The sequence below is a fragment of the Chelonus insularis genome, unplaced genomic scaffold (assembly GCF_013357705.1).
Source record: "Chelonus insularis isolate UGA/USDA-ARS -01 unplaced genomic scaffold, ASM1335770v1 contig_93_pilon, whole genome shotgun sequence".
In the NCBI taxonomy this organism is placed as follows: Eukaryota; Metazoa; Arthropoda; class Insecta; order Hymenoptera; family Braconidae; genus Chelonus; species Chelonus insularis.
The window spans coordinates 395550-421295 of NW_023276782.1; the positions used below are offsets into that span (position 1 = coordinate 395550).

The 25746-nt window shown below is 30.8% G+C and overlaps 1 protein-coding gene across 2 annotated transcripts in view; it reads right to left on the bottom strand.

Annotated features, from left to right (window-relative positions):
• Ten-a (tenascin accessory) overlaps window positions 1-25746 on the bottom strand; it is a 297917-nt gene that overhangs the window by 227339 nt on the left and 44832 nt on the right. For both annotated transcript variants that reach the window (XM_035092066.1, XM_035092067.1), the window contains exon 2: window positions 8730-8765. In XM_035092066.1, the coding sequence (XP_034947957.1) occupies window positions 8730-8765 (36 nt within the window). The remainder of the gene's footprint in view (window positions 1-8729; window positions 8766-25746) is intronic.

A 25746-nucleotide genomic window follows, 5' to 3' on the forward strand; every position in this document is an offset into this window, starting at 1 on the left:
ACAAACTTTCTGCTGGAATCTAACTTAGGGGTGAGCAGCAGATCTCCAGATAATTCTGTTTTACCTACAGCTCACACAGTTTCTAGCATTTCGACTTCTCCAGCGAGTTACTTTCTGCAGATCATTCCAGTTCATGCTTCAAATACAAATACAATTTTAAAAGCTTTGAAATAAAGTAACAATCATTTTTATCATAATAAACTCCATGTCATGTCAATATCAATTAGCTCTCTAAAATGTAGAATAAATCTTTTTAATTAATTGAACATGTTGTAAATTACATTTAAAAGCTCATTCTGCAATGAATATCCAAGAATGATGATGTTAAAATAAATAAGCAAAAGATACAAAATGGTTGATAATAAAATATGATGCTTGGCTAAAAAAAGAAAATACATCTACTGGTATTTATTTACTGATGAAGCAGATATATATATATATTTATAGCTTCTGTTTGTGACAGGTTTTGCTTTACTTGCAGTACGTCACTTTATTCTTGCATTCAACTCCTATTGAAGCACAATAGCTGACATGTCATTAACAAAACGATAATCGCGCTTGCTCATTTAACTGCCAAAGAAGAGAGAATTTAATAGTTTCGTAAATTTGCATGCGGGATGAGCCAATATATCACTGAGATATTACAGTAAACGGAAATTATCTCTTTTAAAAGTGACTGCAATTTTCATTCATCATTTTACCTTTTTACATGACCCAAATAGAATGAGTCCGGGTTTTCCATAAAAGCTAAAGCTTTCCACTAAGTAAACATCTTTCTTCTGAACACGAACGAGAGAAATTCAAGGTGTAGACTCTTAACCCATATTGAAATTTACATATCACGTGCACCTGCAGGATACTTATACAATGTTAACTCCCATGTGTACCTTTATCGAATGAGGCTGGAGGAAGGTCTTAGGATCTCTATTGGATTATAGAACAAGCGGCTAGCACTCAAGCTTCCGTAGCCTTTGCCATGCTCCAGGCCAAAGTAGTTTAGCTTTATAGTATAGCTTTACCGATCAGCTCGTAGCTTACCTGTCCGTCAGTTACGCTATGTATCCCGTTTTGCTTACCTATCTACTTTCTTTTGACCTATCTTCAACCGAGGAAGCTCCATTTCTTTTCCCTTTTCATTCCTCGACCCTTTTACCCACAAAAAGATTTTTGTTCTTTTCTTCACATTCTTTCCAACTCTTTATCCCCCTGGTCTACTCTTTATACTCTATTCTCAAGACATTCGACGTGCACTTGAACGTACTACTAAAAGAGTGCAAATACTCAATGAAAGCTCCCCAACTCTTAAAAGTCTCTCTTCGTTAAGAAACAGATCTCCACGTAGAATAGGTCTGCTTTAACATAATTAACGTTTACTCCAATTAAATTACAGGATAAAATAAATCCTCAAAAATAAGGATGATAATAAAGTTTTGACTCATCATAGATAAGAGCAAACATCTTGCTGATGACAAATTAATATGCTAAATTAATATTTTGTACTTCATGATGCGTTAAAAGACTTTTTAGCTTGCAAATTAAGTTGAATTGTAAAACAAGTGAGCTTGGACTTGGTTGAACAAGAAATTGGCTGACGTCCAGCTCATTAAGAGTGAGTGTTATTTCTGGATCCATGAAAAAGCTCGTGTAGTCTGGACTATCCTCCCACTGTCTACCATTGTTTTTTTTTTTCTACACTGTAATCGTAGTTCACACTTTATCACCTCTCCGTGAGGTCACATAGCTCCTATTGGTGTATGGTTCCCGAGAGAATAAAATTTCAAACGCAAATAGACAGAATAGAACACACACTCTTCTGATCTTGGTGCACGAAATACCCATGAGGCCTGTTTAGATGTTGCGAGTAATTGGAAACTCTCGCATAATTATCTAGCAGCCGCTGTCACCACTGTTGGTGGGTTCTTGTTCAACTGGCTTGTGGCATACCGTTAGTACTTTGCTACTCTAATACGACGGTATAGCCTCATCATTAACAGCAAGACACTTAGGGTCGCGAGTGCTTTTCGAGGGTCGCGACACGAGAAGCGCAACCCTAGCTACGCTTCATTTGCTAAACCGTTCTTGCTTCCTCTCAACCTCGATTTTCAACGCTTTACGATCCGTTAATTTCCACCACAGAAAATCTACAAGTTTTATACCATTTTGTTTTACACTTAATCGAATTCTTTATTTCCATCGTAATTTGAAATTACCGTCGTTATGACCTCATTAAAATGTGTTGAATATATTAAATGATTAAATGAATGAATAGGGTGAGATGAATTTAAGGTCTTGCTGGAATGGTGTAAGATTACGCACAGCAATGTCTTAATGAACCACATGACATCTATGGAAATTCACTCGTTTTACTCATACCAGATTTACTACTTAGAGGTATGTTATTGGAATTACTCTGAGAATTTATTAAGGTAGTTTGACATCCATATACTGGTAGTCAAAATAGTAATGATTTTTGAATTCTTTACTGAATGGAAAATAGAATTTTTCAAATAGAAATGATTTATCTTCAAAAAAATAAAGGTAATTTGCTTTTTATGATAAAAAAAGTAATTGGATTTGAGTGATATATAATTTATTCAAATATTTTTTAGTTGATTGATCTTGAAAAATGTATAGTTTTGAAAATTCACCCTCTAGTTTCATATTTCATCTTGAATTTTTTAGAATAACCTAAGAATTAAATTTTAAAAGACTTCTCATTTTCGGTTGATATGATTGTCAATAGTATTTGGAAATACCTTGGCAAGAATTCTTAGAGGCCAGATCGTGCTCACTATTTTCTGAAAACTCTTGTCACTAACGTCACCACGACCTACATGAGCAACTGTCCAGAAAAATTCTCTCTACTTTCCAGAATTCACTTATTTTTATCTCTACGTTTTTTACTGCTGATTGATACCCTTATTGACATTTCCCCTATTTTTATATATTATGATTGTGTCGACACTTTTGCAGAATTTTTGCTCATGAAATTTGTGTGATCTGTCAAATGAAAAAGACAAAGAGCCAATAAAAATGTAGAATATATCAATAATTTCATTAAATGGCTTACATATAAAATCACACCAAGAAAAAAAGGGCATTAAAGTTTGCTTGCATTTTTCTACCAAATTTAATTAACAAAATTTTAATATTGAAAGTATTTTTTCAAGTTGAAGTGATTTACTTATTTAATATTGACATTGTCAATCAACCAACAGACTCATTGAACAGATTTTTACAACCTTTGATACCTACTCATTGAAGAAATACCTCAAAATGCATTTATTCACCTCCAATTCTGATTGGTAATATTATTCAACAATTTCTCTATCGGTTTATTGCTCCAATTCAAAAATAATTGTCCCAAATATCAAATTGTAAATATTTAAAATCTATCTTTATAGAACGATCACATATAGATAATATCAAGTGATCATCTATTTTACCTTAAATATTCCATTTTCAATCAATTTAAAATTAATTTCAATCATTATAAATATCTTTCTCTTCTCAACTATTCATAATTTAACCCATTTTCATATTAATAAATAACACTAGACTGCTTCGTAAAGCACGAGACTAAGCCTCAATAAAGATGAAAAGATGAGTTAACCAGATTGAAGCAAAGAGCTTAAAATAAAATTCCCCAAAAGCAAAAAAATTAGAGAAGAATCTTGAACAAAACTCTAATATGAGAAAACAGAAGAGTTCAACTTCTACATAAAAGGAAGATAGCTTGGAAATTGGGCTACTGAAATTCAATAATTTTTTTTCCCTAAAAAAATGGTTCCATTTTAATCTCATCTTGAGAAATAAATGAAATAAACTAGCAGAGACATATGTCTTATTTGTTTTCAATATCTTCTTGCTCTTAACACTCAGATAAAATTAATATTATTTGCAATTGTTAATAATTGTCAAGTGCTGCCATCAATCTCAAACAATGCGTTTATCACTGAAAGTATAGTAAACTACTCATAAAATGAGTTTCTTGAAGAATTAAATTTTGCATCTTTTATAAACTATTTCTCATACAATTTTTCTTTTTTTTATGTCTTGAGCTACTAAAGCTATTACTCGTTCCTTTTCTCGGCTTACTTTTCTATATAAATGAATACCAAACATTCTCAAAAGAAACTAATATACTTATGAATCTCTCTTTAGTATTTCTATGATGTTCCAGATGAATTTTATTTATTAAAATTGCATCAATTTACTTCTATTGAAATATTACATAATTATTATTTTGCGAATATTCATTAAGGAGAAAGTTAACTCCAAATATATGAAAAAACTTGAAGACATTACTTAAAAGCTCGTTTGATAATTTTTAATTATTTAATTAATGTAATTTAAATCCTCTATTGGATAGAATTTTTTTTGTACACATGAAAAAGAAGTGAAAATATGTTTTTACAAGCAGAAACAAATTGCCTATTAAACTTTCAGAAAATAATAGGGTCTTCATAGGCTTTATTATCTCCAGTGTCTGAAATTGTGTGTTAGCTGAAACATGGAATAAGGCGAAACTTGTCGGCTACGAGTGTGCTTCTTTCATGTTTATAAGAGAAAACCTTTCGTTCCATTATATTACCTAGATCCAGTTCAAATATAATGATGATAAAAATAAGCTAAGAGAGAAATACTATTTTCATATCTAAAACCTCAATTAAAATAACTGTCTATTTATTATTATAATTGACTATGTAATGTACCATCAATGTATTTTTAATCTGGTACAGAATGGATGTAGGTATTTATTCTCTAAACTTCGACCTATTGTTCTTATTCCTGATGATTAAAACAGCATTCTAATTATGCCTCACTTATTCTATTGTTTTGACTAGCTAGACGTGCATTCTAGTTTCTCTGATGATACAATTCATTGCACTAGTTTCTATTAGTTTTGCTGCAACTAATTAACGATACATAACTGTTTCAAGCATTTTATCACTATTCAAAAGCACCAAATAATAATAATAAAAATTCCATTAGTAGTTGATATGAAACCCTCAAAAAACAAATTCTTATTTTTTAGTTTTTTTCATTTCAGTGAAATAGATTTCATCAAATATCGAGCCTTATATGCCACCGATACTTTATATTTACTCTGTTTGTTCAAAATATCCTCTATTCAATTAACCTTCGCAAGTTTGGATCAATAATCATACCGACAAAAATAAATCGAAACGGAAACGGTATAGAAGCAAAGAATAAAAGTGGAATGAAAATAGTTCAGTGAAAAAAAAAAACAGAGCTGTTGTATTTTACCGAGGCAATCTAGTCGAGTACACCGGCGTACTGCATCGATGCATTATAGTCAAAGCCGCAGCAGCCCTAGGGGTTACACAACAACGAAAAAACGAGTCAGTGGTGCCTAGAGTGCATGGGGTACAAGATTAAAGTTGCCAGCGCATATCTTTTTGGGTCGTATGCCTTCTAACCACCCACCTGCTCTGTAGAATTGTTCCATAGCTGAAACGAATCTCAAATATATTTCATTTACCATTATATACATGCATGCATGTAACCCAGGTACATCTAGATGTTATCTATACATTGGAAATTAGCGGGCGATACTTTTAGTGAATGTCCAGCTCACATCCTGGTTAGCAGGATAGTCAAGTTGCTTTTACAAATTTCCCAAAACATCGATATAAATTGTTCGATAATGCTCGCCACCCATCAGTCCCCCTCGAGGCATCGATATATCGTAGAGAAATTTGGCCACGCGCCAGAAATTCAACGGTAGATCAGCACATGGGGTGGTGGTGCAAAGCACCACAGTTGCGATCGCGTCGTTTGCTTTCGATGTGTGCGACGTTCACTAAGCGCGTGTCAGGTGGCATGGCCGATATCGCTAATTGCAAAAACCAGCTCGCAAATACCACGCACACATGAGGGAAACTCTCGACTTTTCATTTTGCTTCCAATGTATTTCGTTCAATCTTTTGCATTTATTCTATTCATTTATGTTTTATTTTGTTTTTGTTGTTCTCCAAACTCTAGATTTATTTTTTTTTTTTATTTTACGAGTCGTTCATTATTTACGTGTTGTTTTCCTCATATTTATTTATGTAAAATTAACAAGCACATCTGATTTTTCCTGCAAATGTTGAAAGAACAGTTTTTTATTTATTTAATTGTTTATTATTTTCATTGTATTCTAAGGTTATAGATGTTTTGAGGGGCAGTAGACATGATCAGAGAAGAGAAAACCGTTGAACTTTTAATTTTATTTAAAACTTGAAAAAAAAATTCTACGAAAATTTAGAAAATGGTAATTAATTTTACAAATATTTTATAAGTTGTGTGTATCAGAAAACATTGTAAACAAAAAAAATTAATTAAATTATTGTTATAAAATTATTATTGTTATTTTATAAAAAAAAATCAATAAATTACTAGATATTGATAAAAAAAATAAAAAATTTTAGGAAAAAGACTTTTTATAAAAATTTAATTGTTAATAAAATTTTTCTGTGAAGTTTAAACGCAAATCGGATTAAAGATCTAAAGAGTTCGTCAACGTAATTATTGTTGGACGACCAAAAAAAAAAGAAAAAGCCAGGGAATTTAACCAAAAATTGTAGATATAAATTAACTACAAAACTCGCTAATGACGTATCCAGATTCTCATTATTGTCATTAAAAACCGATTATCTGTATTCATTAAAAACTTAAAGTTAACGTAGGATGATATTACAAATTTTGTCTCTAAATGTTGGTTCGAAATTCATCAGTTAGTGGGTATAATGATTACCAGTTAAATTAAAAGAGTTCGAATACAAAAATATTTGATTTAAATGCACTAACATTAAAATTAACCAACTCAACTTTATAATTTAAATCTGTTTGAACTGAAGTTAAGATAATCCTTTCATGAACTTCCAAGTCTTTAAAATTCTCAGAACTTTAGAATGTAGAATAAGAAGTTCGGGTTTCAACAAAAAAATAGGTCATCGGTTTTATAAAAAATACAAATGGAGTTTTTAACAACGATAAAACTTTGATTTGAAGATTATTATGTGTTTAATGACATTTCATGTTTCAAAATACATAGTTATTACTCTGAATTTATTCATGTCAATTAATTGGATATATTAAATAGACAATACATATCTTATTATTTTTTTTAGAGTCAATTAGTTAACAAATAAATTCAATTCTTTTCAATTCTTCAGCCTCTATAACGTTTTATCTTTAATAAAAAGATTGTATCTTTTTTTTCTCTTTGCAAAATAGCTAATAAAAATTTTTTAATACGGTTCTGAATATGTAATGATGGGATATTTCTTGAATACCTCATCTTGCCTGGAGGTCCCCCTCATTCTTTTCTCCCGTATACAAAAACAAAGACAAGGAAAACATAACAGGAGAAGGAATGTTTTATATAAAAATAATTAATGTTTATCTAATTATTATTAATGTGAATTTACTCGAGAAAAATTGTCATTACTGTAACAATATCATCTCCATCTTAATTAGCTTTGAAAAATAATTATGAATATTAATAAATAAATAAAAAATTATTAATAATTAGTAGAGACGTTTATAAATATTCAAAATGAGTTAGAAAAATTTTAAAACAATCAAGGAAATAATTTGGTATTGAAAAATAATTCGGACTCAATGTCGTGTAATGGAGGAAGTTGATGTATTAATAGCAAGAAAAAGGTTGGTACTAAATCAGTGATTAAACAATAAAATCGGCAGTAAACAATTTACAAAGTCAGTACATAAAGAAACTGAATACACAGAAAGTTAAATTCTCTCTCTTTTGGGCTTGAAAACCTGCATAGACTCAATGGTCGACTAGACTATGCTGCTAGAATATCGTGTTAGAAAGCATGACTGGGGCCTGGGCAAGAAGAACGGAAGGGCTGTTCAAACACAAAAGCTCACGGCTAAAGATAAACAGTAGACTGTAAGCCGCTGCATACCTTCGGGCGTTGTGAAGGTACGAAAGACGATTGAGAGAATAACTCAACCAGTAGTTGGGGGATGAGATTGCTGGTGCTTAGAATACCAAAGGGGATTAATTGTTTATAACAGTACAATATTAACAGAGTTAATCAATACAATTAGTCTCGTTTCGGAATTATATTGTATCAGAGAAAAATAGTATATTTTTATTAAAAGCTAGATCACGGATTCAATAAAATTAGAGTACATTTTCTTCTAAGTTGAATTAATGTCAATTATTTAGTTAATTGCGATTCAGGCATTCTCTTCGTACCAACTTATGACTTTGCTTGGTGTTGTAGGTGAGAAGAAACGACCGTTTGCTCAGCATTAACTGGATTAGTTTCGTGAAGGGAATACAATTGGAATTCTGACTTGCTGGTAACAAAAGTGTACGGGTATTGTGTTCGTGCAACAATGTTCAATGCGAACAAGAAGTTCAATTTATTATTTAACATTGTCTGCAATCACTTTATTTTTTATTAATAAATTTATGTCAAGTATTCATCACTTTCATAGTTGACTGATGACATGCAATCAATCATCTTAGCTCTACCATGATCCTAGGTAGCAATTTAAATCTGGTCTTAATCTGGAGACTTGAACATGGTCCAATTAATTTTTAAGACACCTCGCCTGATAGGTACTCATTTATGTAATGGGTAGCTCTTTGGTAGTAATGGAGTAGTTGGAGAGTAGTAATAAGGTAGTAAGAGAAAAGTTGAAAGGTAGTTTTGAATTGTTATTAAATATTTAGTACTTACCTATCAATATTAGATGAGGACAAATCAGCAATTGTCCTGAAACACAAAAGATAATGAAAATTAATTAATAATGCTGAGTAATTATTGATATACTATTCTTTTAACTAGTTAAGTTTCCAACGACTTTATTTCTTTTATAAACTACTTAATTCTTTGCTCAAAGATTTTATCAGTACTCTGGTAAACTTGTAAACTTGTTTGGTTACCTCATTGCATAACATGCTAGTTAGTAATTGTAAAAAATATTAATTCAATTTATAAATAAATTGGAACACTGAGATTTAGGTGCATTGTTGAGTGTTTGGGAATTTATAAATAAGGTTTTGTTGAAAATTTCAAAAGAGAATGTAAATAAGATTTGAAATGAATTCAAAAGATATTTCCTTATTCTACCGAGACTCCTTAGAATACTAGACAACAAATGAATTATTTACAACAAATTTTCTGAATCAAGTTGAATTAAAATAAGTATATTTTTGCAATTGAATAATTAAATTGCAAATGTTAAAGAATTGATATTTTTTGATAAAAATAAATATGTAATTAAAGGAGAGTAGATTGATTTGAAGAGAAAAATATTTGTAAATAACTATGGATCATTTTTGGCGAACAATTAATTTACTTAGATGAACTGATGTTAATTACACACTCACATGATAATGTGATATGTAAATATTTTATATATATATATATTATCAATTTTGTGCAACATGCAGACTCAATTGAATTTCTCTGATGATCAGATGCACTCGACTATTCAACACGTTTATATGCTACATCCAGTGATACACTGTTACAACACATTTCCATTCTACCGAAGTGGTGGAAATAAATATTGTAGATTTTGAGTGATCCATGTGAATTTATTAATTAAATTCGAGCAATCTCGATAGTGTGTAGATACACCATTTTTTATTCGGATGAAAAATGTGCAATACTATAGAAAAAGGTTTTAAAAGAGGTTGAAAATTTTTTTTTTTTCAATTGGCTGACAAATATCAGGTTTAAAAAATATATGAATAACGATGAATATTCTGTATCTCAATAGTTGAAAGATTTTTAGCAAATACAAAACTTGTACAGTGCAATCCAAAGATGGTTTACGCATGTATGAAATTCATTCATTCAATGTGGGTTACACGACAATATCAATAACAGTCGATGCTATGTGAATTTTGTCACGTTTTTATGTGTTTAAACAACCACCATAGTTCGTTCATGGCATTTTACACACCTGCGATTGATTTTAGATTTGCAGTTTCAAAAATGACTTTTTTTCTATTTCAGGAAAATAAAAACTGTCGATATAAAAATGCATTTGTCTATAAATTTTTCACAGACATTTTTTTTTCATATTTACAAATAATTATCACAAAAGATAGATTGAATTTTTTATCAAACGAGAAACAATTGTTTTTTTTTTCTAAATAAAAAACAAATAAACACATTGCTAAAACAATTCAGTTGAATTGTAAAAAAAATCCTCGCTATCGTTGGAAAAGGAATGATTAAAAAGAACAAAATAGGTCAATGAATAGATGAATGGAAATATACGCTGAGTCTGAGGATTCCAAGAAAATCGGATTACAATGAAGCAACTTGAGTTATTTGTTTACTCCACTTTAAAAAGCGAAAGCGTTATCCCCTCCACATATAGCCAACACACACTTGTGTAATGAAAAGTGATGACAGACGGCACAGCTGATGAGTCATTGACCTAAATACGAATATAGGTCAAGTACGAGAATCCGAAAAGCACCGAGAAAGTACGAAAACCACTGGAGTGTAATAGTCAACGCCCCAAAAATAAAAGAAGGAGGGATTAGCATCTATCTTATGGAATTTATAGCGTTTAAAGTGGCCTACTATGCTCAAATCTCGTGCGCTATATTACACGTGCGATTAATTTCAATTTATTTGCGATTTAATTGTTGTAAAAATTTTATACTGATAAAAAAATAGCGAAGATTAATTAACATTTAACGAAGCAATTTGTAGGTAAGAAAAAATCATTTTTTTTTCATGTTCAATTATTTTTTATTTACTGGTAATTATATTTTAATCAATAATTAACTATTTAGGATAAATTAGTTTAATAATTTTTTATGTAAGCATTTTATTATTTTTGTGTACATTTATTTAAGTTATTCGGTACGGAAATTTTATGGATCCAGAATGTATCAAATCCAAAAAAATATATCCAGGATATATCAGGGATATTATAGTTAATGCTGGTTTTCACAAATCCGGAATATATCCCAGTAATAAAAATAAATATATTTGGAATATTGACAGGATATATATTATTTATATCCATAAATATTCTTTAAATGAAAAAAAAAAAAACATTAAAAATTCGAAAAAAAAAATATTTTTTTGTCATTAATTTTATCAATAAAAATATTGGAAAATAATTTTAACAGCAATGAAAAAGTTCAGAAGCTATAATATACCGAATATATATTATTTATAACTAGGATATATTTTTGATAAATTTTATTTATTTCCCAGAGATCTTATGAATACATAAGATTCCTATGTGGGTACTTAAATTATTAAATTTTTATTTTATAATAATGGAAAAAAATGAATGTCATACTAAAAAAAGAATCAATTGCAATGATTTAAAGATTTGATAATAAAATTTATTATTTGTATTAAAAAAAAACAATCTTTTAATCAAATATCCTCAAGCAGTTCAATTGAATCATATAAAGTGTGCAAGCGCATTAATGTTGGATAAAAATATTTTCTCTATTATATTAGATCTGCTTGGTATACCAATTCTTATGAGTATATACTCACATCTATTATCACGTTCTACACGTATGAACTTGGTGCAAATATTCTCATGTGGGTAAACATCTATCAGGTACGGTAGATAAATGAAAAATGGAAATAATAAAAAAAGAAAATTTTGTTCACTTTTCAAACATAATATCATTATCAGTGTCATGACATATTGATTGCTCTTTTTATTTCATAAAAATTAATAATCCTGATAAACAATAAAAATCGATGTACTTGAAACAGTGTAATTTCAGCAGAAAAAATATTTAAGTCTTAAACTAGAATTAGATGATGCAAAAGTTTCAAAAGTTGTTCATAAATCTGTGGAAATATTATTCATGAAGGATTTAAAGTATAATATAATCAACAATTTATTTGAAAAAGCAGAATTTTGTCGTATTTTTTAAACGAGGAAATTATTTTCAAAGTTTAAATTTCTTTTGAGAAATGTTCTAAAAAGGCTCTTTAAATATTTTAGTTGATGCAAGCTGATGAAGAATAAAAAAATTCTCTTTATTATTTTTTACAAAACGATGAACACTTTGTCATGATTAAAAAATTAAAATTACAATTACTTAATCACTGTAGAGTTTTAAAAGTTAACTTTTTTTTTCTAAGAAAATATCTATGTGTAGACATTTTAAAATAGCTCAAAAAATTGATGGGATGCAATGATGATGAAAAGCAATAAAATATAATGAATAATAAGAGTAATTGCAATAAAAACATATCAATACCATGAAATGCATTTTACATGGTAGTTATTGAAATTTCTATTCAGATCACTTCTGTAAACTTCTAAACGTTCTGAGAATTCAAGTAAGGAAGCGAAGCCCATCTAAGTGACCGACTAGTAAAATTGGAACTTGAACATGCCAACAATCGCAAACTAGTCTTTGACGATTGGATAACGTTCAGAAGTCAAGAGTCGAGTCCAATTTAATCGTATACTCGGGAACAATTCTATAAAAGATAAGGAAAAGAGTTCCCTTGAAAGATATTTGTAGGTTTGGTTTGACGTTCATGAAAGTGTTAACATTAATGGGCCGTCATGTCGTCTGAGAAAAAATACCATAGAATACTGCTTGTCGACACTCTCTAGAGAGGTATTTTCTCGTCTTCTTCATTCTGCTGATACAAATTGGATGACCCTACGTCTGAATAATCGTACACTGTGTTGTCAGTCTGGTTTCGTATCGTCTCCAGGGATTCTCTCTAACAAGCTGTCACTTCTTAAAGCACAATGTGAGAAATTGTAACGAGAAATCATAAATGAATATAGCAATGCTTATCATGAAACGATCTGGGATTTATAAATAAAAATCCTAGAAAAACTCTATTCTATCAGTATTTTTTGTTCTCCTTTTATAACAAAATGAGGAAAAATATTTGTCAAAATTTAGAGTCAACAAAATGATGATGAAAAACAGTGAAGTTGACAAAAGATAAGAGCAACGTTTTCCTATTTACAGACAGTCACTGCCATATAAAAATCGATGGATCCATCGATTTTAAGACATAAACAATGATGAAAGACTTGATAGTTGGAGAGAAGCTGGAAAAATGATTGCACTCGGTGAGCTCGAGAAAATGTAAAAGGTTTTATAGAGTGTGGAGAAGACTTTGATTGATCCGTAAAGCAAGACTTTGTTTTATAGAAAATACTGAAAAGCACGTAGTAAATAAATTATGCTTTTCTTCTTATAAATATTGATTATAATTTTAGTTTGAGATCAAGTTAAAGCGATTGGAGTTTACGATAATTACTCGAAAACTTAGTTAATTAACCCAAATATAACTTGTACGCATGATGTTTGACTAAAGAAGCGTGCTAGGAAACTTATTAAAAAAAAAAAACAAACATTTCGCTCGAGTTCCTTTGATAAGAATTAATTCTAAACTAAATTGTGGCCATTTTTTTTGATCGATATTTTCTCATTTACAGATGAATTGAAATAAATGATAAATTGGTAAAACTAACTTCAGAAACTCCTGCTTTTCAATCAATGAAACACAAATCTTGGTCTTCTTCCATCTGATTGCTAATTGATCTACTATTTTTTACCAGTTGAAAATTGAAAAAAACTTTTACAGTTCATTTTTGAATAGAATCATATATTCCCAAGTAATTAATTCAATATTGACATTTAATTGACGATTTTAAATATTTCGTTAATATCATTTTCTCATCAAAAAAAAATTTTCGAATATTTGATAGATGAATCAATGTAAAGATTATATCATGCATTGAATATTTATAACAATGAAAAGTTTTATCATTATTTAATAAATTTCATTTATATCAATAATTCTTCTCTAAAATGCAATGCTTTTACTTAATGCATTATTCTGTACATGAATAATATATTAGTTCGTTCAAATAATAAAAGATTAAAGAGAAAACGTATGTTCGAATATCTTCTATTCAATAACAGATATTTGCATCGTTGAGAATCTTGTAAAACATCAATAGCATTCTTTAAATCCCTTACTAATACATCTGAAAAGTATCTTTTATTTATTTTCTAACATGAATTAATATTTATATTTAGTGAATTAATTAAAATGTAAAATCCCATCGATTTCAAATGAATTTTTCTTTCCAATTTTCGATACAAGCAATTTAGCTGTAGTGTAGGATTTGTTTTTAAATTGAACTGGAATGTATCCAAAGCCTGTAAGACTAACTGGACATATTATTCAACGAGTGTAACCATTGAAAAAATTGTTACAATATTTGTAAAAAAATAAATTTATTTATGTAAACAAATATCAGATTTGAATTTCATAGAAATAAACCTGATGCTGCAATACAGTGTATCATATAACGTAAAATCATAATCCGTCTGCTGCAGTAAGCTCATGTGAATTAATCGTAATCCTGTGGAATAATATTCGTGGTTGCATTTAATAACGATCACCCTATCAATACTTTACATCTCCATTAAGTTCAATTAACTGCATTGATAATTGATTTCTTATAAAAAATTCTGAGATAAAAATTTTTTTGACAAATGGAATGTGAATAATAGAGGAGATTTGTTGTGATAAAAAAAAAAGTATGATGCTAGCAGGTTTTTTTCACCTGGAATTATTTCTGATCTCTTGAGAAATGTTTTTCAGAGACCAAAGAAAAAAATGAATAAATATAAGAAAAAGGTCAAGAATGGTATACATATGAAATCTACTTTTCAGATCAGTTTGTTGGGGTTTAAATTGCAATATGATATCTAAACAAATTTATCAAAGCTATAATTTCCACTCCAGCTCCTGTTAACTTTTTGATCTCTAGTGATCCTCGAAATAACATTTTCAACATACAGAACCTCTTGAAAAAATTTTGACAAATACTTGTTTCTATTTTTTTTTTCTATTCCAAAATCACATAAAATATTTATAAAAACGTAGTGAAATGTCAATGCTGTAAAACTTGGACGTAACTTTATCATTGCTTAAAAGTTGGTCCAGAAAAACAATGATAAAGTCCAGAAAATCAATCACCAGTTCAAAAGAAAATTAGGAGCAAATTAGTTTGACTGGTTGAAGAGAAAAAGACTACAGTCTAGACGTAACTGACCATTTCCCAGCATACTTTTCGTTAAAACCCTAAAGCTCAGACAGCTTAATAGCTCCAGAGAACTTTCATTCCAATGGTCTGTAGGTATATCCTCAGTGCAGCCAACTATGCATGAGACATAACCCTATCCCGAACATTTCCTCTAGCCGGCGTTTCATCCCTACCTTCTGCTTTTCTCGGCTCTATTTCCTTGGATTCAACTCTAGGCACGTCGTGATGCAACATCCTAACCCACCTCGAGAGCTGGGGTTCAACAACTTCACAATAGCCGTCCTCTACCCGCCTACAATTCAGTATAGTGCTTCGTTTTTGTCCCCCAACTATTCACCCACCCCTGCAACTCAAATAAACTTTACTTGCGTAACTTTAAAATTGATGATAGCTGCCGTACACAAGAATATATCTATGCGCCAAGCAACAAACTGAATCTGTGGCTTTATCGAAGGCAATATATACCAAGTCCTAAGAAAACTTATTCTTTCGTCTTCCGCTACATTACTTCTATTTTTTTAACCATTTATTTTCTCTTTACAAAATAATTAAGATTAGATGATATTTATCAACTTCCCAACAAAGTATCTATCTTCAATTTAGCTTCATTTTGAGGTATTCTACTGTGCAAACAATCAACTACAGAAATAAATACTGAGAATCACAATCGATTTGTGCACTTGACATGCGGTTCATGAACAAAAAAAATGAAATTATCGAAAAAAAAATCATGCCTCCATTTCTTTCAGTTCTGATATTTTCTTTTGAATTATAAGTGAATGAATAAAAAGTCAAACAATCCATAAATCAACAAATCAATTTCTGTGATGGAATTATTTCACTATTAATTGATTTTTCTATCACCATTCACGTGATAGATTCACGTCTGGTTTTAAATACATTTACCTTAATACCCAAAAACAAACTGAACTCAACTATACAAACTTATCATCAAGTCATGCATGTGCGTGGAAATCAATTGTCAACATTTTACTAATGTGATTGTATCAACAATATCGTTAATATATTCCACAAGTTCTCCAGCTGCTGCTACCAATATTGACTATTCCTGGAACATCACCAAAAAATATATCCTCTGTCAAAAGCCAAATACCTCATGTAGAAGATGATTTAGTTATACTAGGGGATATTATCCTTAATGAAGCTCTGCTGGGCTGTCTGTAGTGAGGTTCATTGAATAACCAAAGATCTTAGTCCAACGCAATGGAGATATACTGGCAAATATATAGGCAATGGGTTTACCCATTAGATATCCACACGGAAGCAGAAGCAGAGCGCAAGATTGGGGTGGAGACATAGAGCATTAAGGGTAAGGCACAACTATGTTACACATACTAACATGTCAGTATTGACAAACATCTTCATTAGGTGCTCCCTGTGTGCCAATTACCTACAAACAGCTTTTCCCCCTAGCACGTTTCATCCAACTATCAACAGCGTTTCCATTTCAGCTAGACATTTGGGCTTTGGATATTATTACCCACGCAGACATTTTGACTTGGAAAAATACTCTTCACCCAATATATCAAGATAACTTCTTTACAGACTATTAGAATCTGATAAATTTAGATTGATAGATACTTTATTTTAGAATAAATATAACCACCCATTGTTTTGCATAGCCAACACACCAAGTGATGGCACTAATCCTAAAGAAAATCTTCAACTTATAATCATCATCTGTGTAATTACATCAAATTGATGGAGATTCATTTGAAAGTCAAATTGGATTTCAAAAAATATTTCATTTATTTTGATAGGATTTAGCACACAAAAGAATAACAAGCTTGCAGTTTAATGAATAGGGTCAACTACCATGACAACTAATTTCCTTTGGAGTAAAAAAATCGATTGGAAGGTTTATGATTATAGTACGAATGAAAGATACCGTAAAAATACATCACGTTTGTTGATGAATGAGTGTGAAGTGATATTAAAGTATGTACATTCATTCTAACAATCAAATGTTTGGCCTTTTCCAGTGAGTATATTCAGTATTAGAACATAAAAGGATAAGAGAATTGGACCTTGTTGAGTTTAAAACAACTAGACACACTCTAGTATATACAAATCGTTATCCTGATGTGGTAGGAGGTAATCGTCATAACACCATTACTCGTTCTATTCGTTGAAACAAACGAACTACCAACTGTATGTGTTAGTTTATGTGTACCTAATCTATTGATTACCAACAGTTTGCAGTCTCTCCAATTGTTCCACATTCCAGTTGCTTAATGAGACTTTCGACACAACAGTCACTAAAGTTATTTGATTTTTTTTTTTACAAATTTTTATTTGTTTTATCTCAGCTTCCAAAATTTTCGTTGATTGGCTATTGTAATGTTTTCTCGTTTTTTTTTTTTCTAGTCAAACTTTTGATCCATGGACGATTTATCAAAATGAAACTTTAAAATGTTTCTATCACCAACATAAAGCAATGCATTTTTATTTTTTTCAAGAGATTTTTTTGGAGTCAAGTTATACTTTTTATTTGTAGAATTTTTTGTAGGTAAAAAATATGTTCAATTTTTACTACTGTGTGCTTTTGGATGTGAATTTGTCACGGAAATACAATCGATAAGTGAAAAATTGAATACATAAATTCATTTAAAAAAAAAAAAAAACAATTTTTAAATCAATTTAGGATAAAGTGACATCATTTGATTCATAAAATATCAAACAATCAATTTATATTGAAAATAAACAAATTTGTTAAAACGTACTGACCTACATTTCCAGTATAACATCAGTTAAAAAACTACGATTTGATCGGTATTATTTTCAGTGTAATTACAAATTTATTTGAGTATTTAACTCATCGAATATAAAGTGAATCAAAACAATACAGCGAACGAGCGATTGGATCTGGGTTAAAATGACTTCCGAAAGCGGAATGATTTTGAATGTTATTGCCAGGAGTACATTGGTGTGTAGTCGGATAGATAGACACAATGGCAATGTTTGTCGTCATATGGATATGCATAGGTTAAGCAAGTAGATTAGGCTGATGGGCAGTAGGTAGGGCTGGCAAGCCACGATATGGTTGCTGGATTGATAATGCTGGCACGTTAGATCGAATAGCCAGTAGATAAGTATACGGTTTATGCGTGTGACGTCAGTCCCTTGCCACTAGACTTAATTACTTGCAAATAAATTAATGGTTACAGGGAGTTCTTTAATTTTAGCTTCTAGAGTATACTCAAGATCACTTATAAATGATAACAGTCTGGTGCACGAGTATACATACATTAGTAAAAAAAACTAATGATAATTTATCAACTGTTTGTTCATTCATTTATTCCTATCAGGATGCATATATAAAACGTAATTAAATAAAGAACTGAAAAGTATTTTTATCTTTCATCGTTGTATCAATAAAAAAAAAAAAAGCTTCATGTCAATTAAAAGCTGACTTTTCAAAACGTTCAACTTGAACATTGGGAGCCATTGATGACGGGAAAGAATTTTTTTTAATTGACGTTAACGAAAGATTAAAACGCCAATGAATAGATGAGTTAATATTTCGTGGTTAAAGGTTGAAAAATAAATATTATTACTGGAGAGCTTTTATAAAAAATGCAGAATTCAATGCTGCAGATATGTCAAATGGTTTATTTTTGTTTAAATAAGTTATTTTTATTTTCATAAGTCATTAATCTATCTTGATTTAATCATGAATTGATTAATGTTATTGACAGAAAGTTGATTCGGTTGAATTACTTGTAGAGTAAAATATTTTGTTACATTCATTGAACATAATTGATGCATATTTTTTAACTTAAATCTTTAGGCTTTGATGATATTATGGTTCTGTTTCAGCTTCTTTGATGGAAATTAGGCTTTTTTATTCATCTGAATTATCAATTGATTCAAATATGATGAAATAAATACACTTTTTGATAAACGAAAATTCAATGACAGGTGTTTTGATGGAAAATTTTATCTGACTACGCTTCATGTACCCGTATAAAAAAAAATTTTGTTCCCTAAAGGCTCCCCGACATTCCCCTCGTGGGACGAGAGGGAATGTTTGGGGAACAAACATTTTTTTTCGTTGCTGCAGCATAACATAGTTTTCTGCGAATAACTCGGGATCTATGAGGCCTACATAGAAAATAAGCATATCAGTGAATTTGTGAGAATGAGACCTTTTGATTGCAATAGTTAAAATTATAATATAAATAATAATTGATGCTAAAATTAAAGCAAGTTCCCGTTTTACCCCATTTTAGGAATGAAATAATTAATTTTTTATATGTTTGACCTGATTCCGCATTTCTACGCATCAAGACGAAGAGAATGAGTGGTCGATCATCAAAATCGGACAACTTTGATTTTTCGACCCTAAAAAATGGCAAGTGGTACCCCTTTCCATTTTTTTTGGCCAAAAAATAAAAGTACTCCGATTTTCAAGTTTGACTACTCATTATCTTCGTCTTGATGCGAAGAAATGCGGAATCGGGGCACCGCCCGGGAAAACTCACTTTAACACCCTTAAAAGGGGGTAAAACTGGATACACATTAAAACTCATCATCCCCTTCACTTTAAACCCCTATAACTCGTAAACGGACGGTCCAATCACCGTTTTTAGGGACGTTTTGAAAAGCTAAAAATCTGAGCTAAACATACATATCTCTGAAAATTGTTTAAAAAATTTCTTTCACCCTTAAAATCGCTAAAATATAAAAAAAAATCACATTTTTATGGGACTTTGCCAACTATTTTGGCCAATTTAAGGGTGAAATAAATTTTTCAAACGTTTTTTATGGATATGTATCTGTAGCTTACATTCTGAAGTTTCTAAATATCTCCTTAAAATCATTATTAAATGATTTGTATGAGAGTTATAGTGGTCCAAAGTCGAAGTAAGGGTAAAAAAATCATCTACTTTCGACTTTGGACCTTCATAACTTGTGGAAAAATCATCAGACCATAATTTTTGAGGAGTGTAGAGAAACTTCAAAATGTAAGCTACAGATACATATCCATAAAAAACGTTTGAAAAATTTATTTCACCCTTAAATTGGCCAAAATAGTTGGCAAAGTCCCATAAAAATGTGATTTTTTTTTATATTTTAGCGATTTTAAGGGTGAAAGAAATTTTTTAAACAATTTTCAGAGATATGTATGTTTAGCTCAGATTTTTAGCTTTTCAAAACGTCCCTAAAAACGGTGATTGGACCGTCCGTTTACGAGTTATAGGGGTTTAAAGTGAAGGGGATGATGAGTTTTAATGTGTATCCAGTTTTACCCCCTTTTAAGGGTGTTAAAGTGAGTTTTCCCGGGCGGTGCCCCGATTCCGCATTTCTTCGCATCAAGACGAAGATAATGAGTAGTCAAACTTGAAAATCGGAGTACTTTTATTTTTTGGCCAAAAAAAATGGAAAGGGGTACCACTTGCCATTTTTTAGGGTCGAAAAATCAAAGTTGTCCGATTTTGATGATCGACCACTCATTCTCTTCGTCTTGATGCGTAGAAATGCGGAATCAGGTCAAACATATAAAAAATTAATTATTTCATTCCTAAAATGGGGTAAAACGGGAACTTGCTTTAATTTTAGCATCAATTATTATTTATATTATAATTTTAACTATTGCAATCAAAAGGTCTCATTCTCACAAATTCACTGATATGCTTATTTTCTATGTAGGCCTCATAGATCCCGAGTTATTCGCAGAAAACTATCTTATGCTGCAGCAACGAAAAAAAATGTTTGTTCCCCAAACATTCCCTCTCGTCCCACGAGGGGAATGTCGGGGAATGAAATGTTCTGATACGGGTAGAATTTTTAATCTTGTTAATCGGCAGATGCTTTGTTAATTTCACACAAAGCCTATAATTCTGTTCAGCTGGTATTGTAAATGTCGACTAGAACTCTCCTTACTATTCTACTGACAACAATTTTAATTTTTATTTCTGTACTCATCACATACTAATACAATGTTTTATTAAAAAGTTTTATCAACAAAAAAAATCTCTGGATTCCTCAATTGACCTTTGAATGATAAAAATCGGCGAAACTTTTTTCACGATATTGTCAAAGTTTTTCCGTGTTGAAAAAATTTATCGACACAATTTTATCTCAACAACGGCTTTATCGATTATCATTTGAGTTTTTTTTCCCCAGAAATTGTAAAAAAAATTTTAATATTTCAACAAATAAATTTCTTGAATCTCTCAGTGTGTAGAAAAGAATTTTTTGTCGGCAATAAATTACAAAACATTTTACAATAAACAAGAAGTGCAGATATAAACAGTTAAATGTAATTTTACAATATTAATAATTACTCAAAGTAAATACTTACTACAATGAGAGCATATGTTATTAAAATCCTGAAACAAACAGTAAAGTGAACAACTGGATGTAAATATTGAAAAAACGAGCTTCTCCTGTGTATTCTGTGTCAACAAAAATGTCCACGTAATTTTTAAACAAGCATTTAGTCTAGAATAGTTAATATTCATGAAGTCATTTAAAACTTGATGATAATATAAGTTCTTGACATAAAATTTATTTAAATGTGATCAAGTAGGGTAATGATAAAAAAGTTATATCACTAAAATGTTTAAAGTTGGTTAAAGACATTAAGTCTCGGAGAATTTACATTCTCCTTAGAAGTATTAATGCAATTGTCAGTGAAAGATAAAACGACATGCAAGATAAACGATATAGAATATTCGGGGTTAAGCTTCAAGGTGTACTAGAGTAATAATTCAGACTCAGGTATACCAGAAGTGGTGTGAATTTTTATAGCATCTAAATCTAAGTGTGAGTGAGACATGTTAGATTGATATAGCTGGAACGTTGAAAAGAAATATCAGACTCAACCGAGCTAGCGAATTTAAGTGGTCGGAAAGTACTTAACTATATGTCAAGAGACAATAACAAAAGTAAATAAGACAGAAATAGAGAAGTCTGGTGAAATTGACAGAAATGAAGCAATTGAAGTGAAGACAGAAATCGAAAAACGGAAGATGAGAGAAAACAATTTATAAGTCTACGAAATGTACGAGTGACCTCGAATCCATTAGACCAACGAATGATACGATTGTTTGAGCACTCGTTGGTCAAGGCAGCTGGAAGAAACGCGAGAGAATTGCTACTGAATAGATCAAGAGAGTGATAACAAACAGTTTCCAATCTATTGGACTGCTTAACTCATTCGGAAATAGATCGTTCGGTATATCGAATAATCTCAAATCAAATGGAAGGAATGCTCATTGCATTATCGATTGAAATCTCTCGACATCGTAGGTTAGGCATGAAGCACATTTGCTCTTCTGGGAAACATTAATTAGTTGCTAATTCGCAATAGATGTCACATCAATTCTCTCTTTACTAAAAACCATGTTTTTGCATGGTGATCTGATACAAATTGTGCTGGAATAATTTAATTAATGAAAAATTTGAAGAACACGATCCATTAATATTGTCCATATTAGTGGGCAAGTTGATGATGTATAGATGTGCACACAGCTGTACTGGATGAGAGCTTCTCAGACTGCAGAGCATCATACAGGTATGCATGGTGAGAGCTTGATGGAAGAGCGTAAAGGAAAGGGATACGGTAGATACAGTGTTATTCGAGTGCTGTCGAATGGAAAGCCACGAAATCCACCAGCTCACCAAAGTGTAGAAACACCTACATGAAAATCTATGTATGTACGACACGATTGTAAAGTGATAACGATATACCGTTTAAGTACATCACTAATCAAGCTTGTTGAGGTGACGAATGATTACTTACTTTCTCCATTATTTTTCTTTTTTTATTCCTTTTAATTAAAATAAAAAAAGCAAACATTATTTTTCCTTCAAAAAATATTATTATAATAATCAATAACACTTTTTATATTTTAGAAAAATAATTATGCATTTATTTGAGAACACAAAAGAACATCTGGCAAGAGTGAAAAGAACAATTTTATTACAAAAAAAAAAAAAAAAATTGAATTCGTGGTGAAAGTTTCAATGGTGATTAAAAGTATACAAGATTTCTTTTACATCAGTTTATTCAATATGAATTCAAAAGTTCATTTTTATTTAATTTTTTTAATCCAATATTTGATGAGAATACAATTATATCTATTTTAAATAAGAATTACTTATCGATCGTCTTCATTTATTGTCAGATAGTTTACACAAAATCTACATCAAGTACCCGGGAGATCTTGAATATTTCTCTCCGGTTTACATGCGGTTACGTCAAAGGCACCAACTGTAGCTAGAGTTTAATCCGCTAATTACAAAATTATTGCGTAACGCTTTTGCATCCAAGTGGAAAGAATATACCTTCGTCATCAAACTTGTTGAAGTATCTAATTGCTTTTTACGTGAAAAAAACTGATTAATAACAGTAGTGAATTTCCCTTTTTCTGCTCCGATAGATAATTAAATTGCTGACCGCTGCTATTCCCGGTATAGACAGTCTACCATGTCTACGATAATTGGATAGGTATTCGAATTGAGGTGTTTGAAGGTGACAGAGACGGGAGATTGCGGTTTACCATATTCTATACAATGAGACATCAGTAGACGAACAGACCAATCTATTAAGCTTGCGTACATCAATCATTTATTGCAACGGAAACTGATTCCTTAATGGCAATATCTTAATTGAATACATTAACGTTGATTACAGTAATTTCTCATTACGATTGTGTGTATTCGTTATCACTTGGAATACTTATCATGGACTATGTGAACCAGACTGACGTTTCTGGGTGGTGCTCATTTTTCAGAAATGCATTATCGTTTTAAAAAAATGCTTTTTTTCTGATGAATACTATTTTTTATCTTCCTGGACAACAATTTTTACTCTAATATTTTATTTAAAATTATGAAATTTGTCACAATGCTAGAAAAATTTATTTTTTTTTCAAACTGGAGATGCTTCTCAAGTTGGTTAATTCGTTAATGATGATAATTTGATTAATTTCTTTAAGTAGATTTTTAGTAGTAAGTGTTTGAAGTATTTGAATGATTAATTAAAGTCAATCAAACTGATTTTCTGTCTTCAATATGCAATTAAACATTCTGTACTTCATGGAGAATTAATCTCACTAATTAATAATTATATTACCACATCTTTTTTTATGTATTGGTTCGGAAATTGATAATTAATCATTTTGATGTAATGTAGATTAGAACATTTTTGGTGAGTCTGATTTCATTCTAGATGATGTGTAATTAAATATTTACTATGTTACATGAGAAGGGTATAAAATTATGAAGGTACTTTGCCCTAAACATGACTATTAAAATCAAGCCCTGTAATCAAGGTCATATTTTATGCTCTATCACTGGAAAAAAGTATTAATCATGAGCTATATTGTTTGCAAACGTTGAAAAAAATTTGATAGGTTCATCCATACTTTAAAAAAAAAGAACCTCCTTCATATCCACTCTTCTTCACCTACATTACATGATTCATCACGAATCAGATAAAAATATTTCAGTAAAAATTCCGATATTTATAAACAGTCATTTGAGTAGTATATTTCGTTCAACTATTCACACATCTGCTCAAGAATTTGCTAGAATTAGGTTGACATGCAATAAAACCATTGGAGTGTAGATGTAGCGATGGCTATACCTCCTATAAATCCACCAAGCTGAAATTACTGGGCTAGGCTGTGAGTATCGATGCATTCGAGCAAAACCACGTTCTCTTCTACTTCCATCGTCATTCTCTTTGCTGCCAAGAGCTTTCTACACCCTTCTCTTTCATTCAATGTTGAAATATTTCGGAAAGGCTACCTTCGTTTACAGCACTATCTTTAAACGTATTTTTACACTTTTGTTTTATGACTTACCAAGTATATATAGTTCTCTACACGTTTATGTTTTTATTCTTATCGCGCATGTGCTTTCGTCAATAGTTCACCAGTGACCTCAATGTTATCTGGATATTTTTTTCCTCCACTAGTAAATTTAAACTTTTTTCAATTCCAATTACATTCAGATCCAAACTCAGAACCAACGATTTTCCTATTGAATTGGATTTTTCTAAGGTGTTTGCTCATTGTCAAGTGTAATATCATGAAAAATAGTGTAACGTTGACACAAAACATGTGGAAAGTGGCGACTATTATCTGAAAGAATGTTGATGCGTTCGTACAGCAGGTTTGCACCACAAAAGACATAATTCAGTCGGTACGTTGCACTTGATTTATGAAAGACTAGGACGAATGAGATAGCCATTTCCCCATGGCTGAAGAGAGCAGACTGTGGTGCTTCAAGATGTGTCCAGTCTCGCCTTCGACGCAAACAGAAACAAAGCCTTGATTTATCGATGACACAACCCCACCCAGCTTGTTTAGAGAGACCTGAGAAGCCATTTGTAATGTCACGAGACAACGAATTATGTTCTTTCATGATACATCCAATTGTCGCAAAACTAATGTTCTCATGGAGAACGAATAAATTTTATGTATCTGAAATTGCGATGCAATTGGTGATATCATGAATAGGAAAATATACTGCATCAGCAGTTTTAGATTGGTGTAATAATAAGAATTTCATGACAATGTTACATTAAATTGGGGAAAAAGTTTTATTTAATTATTATCATAGATGCTATGGCTGCAACCTAGGGTATGCAAGGGCCATCACTTCAAGACCTTCAGCCACGAT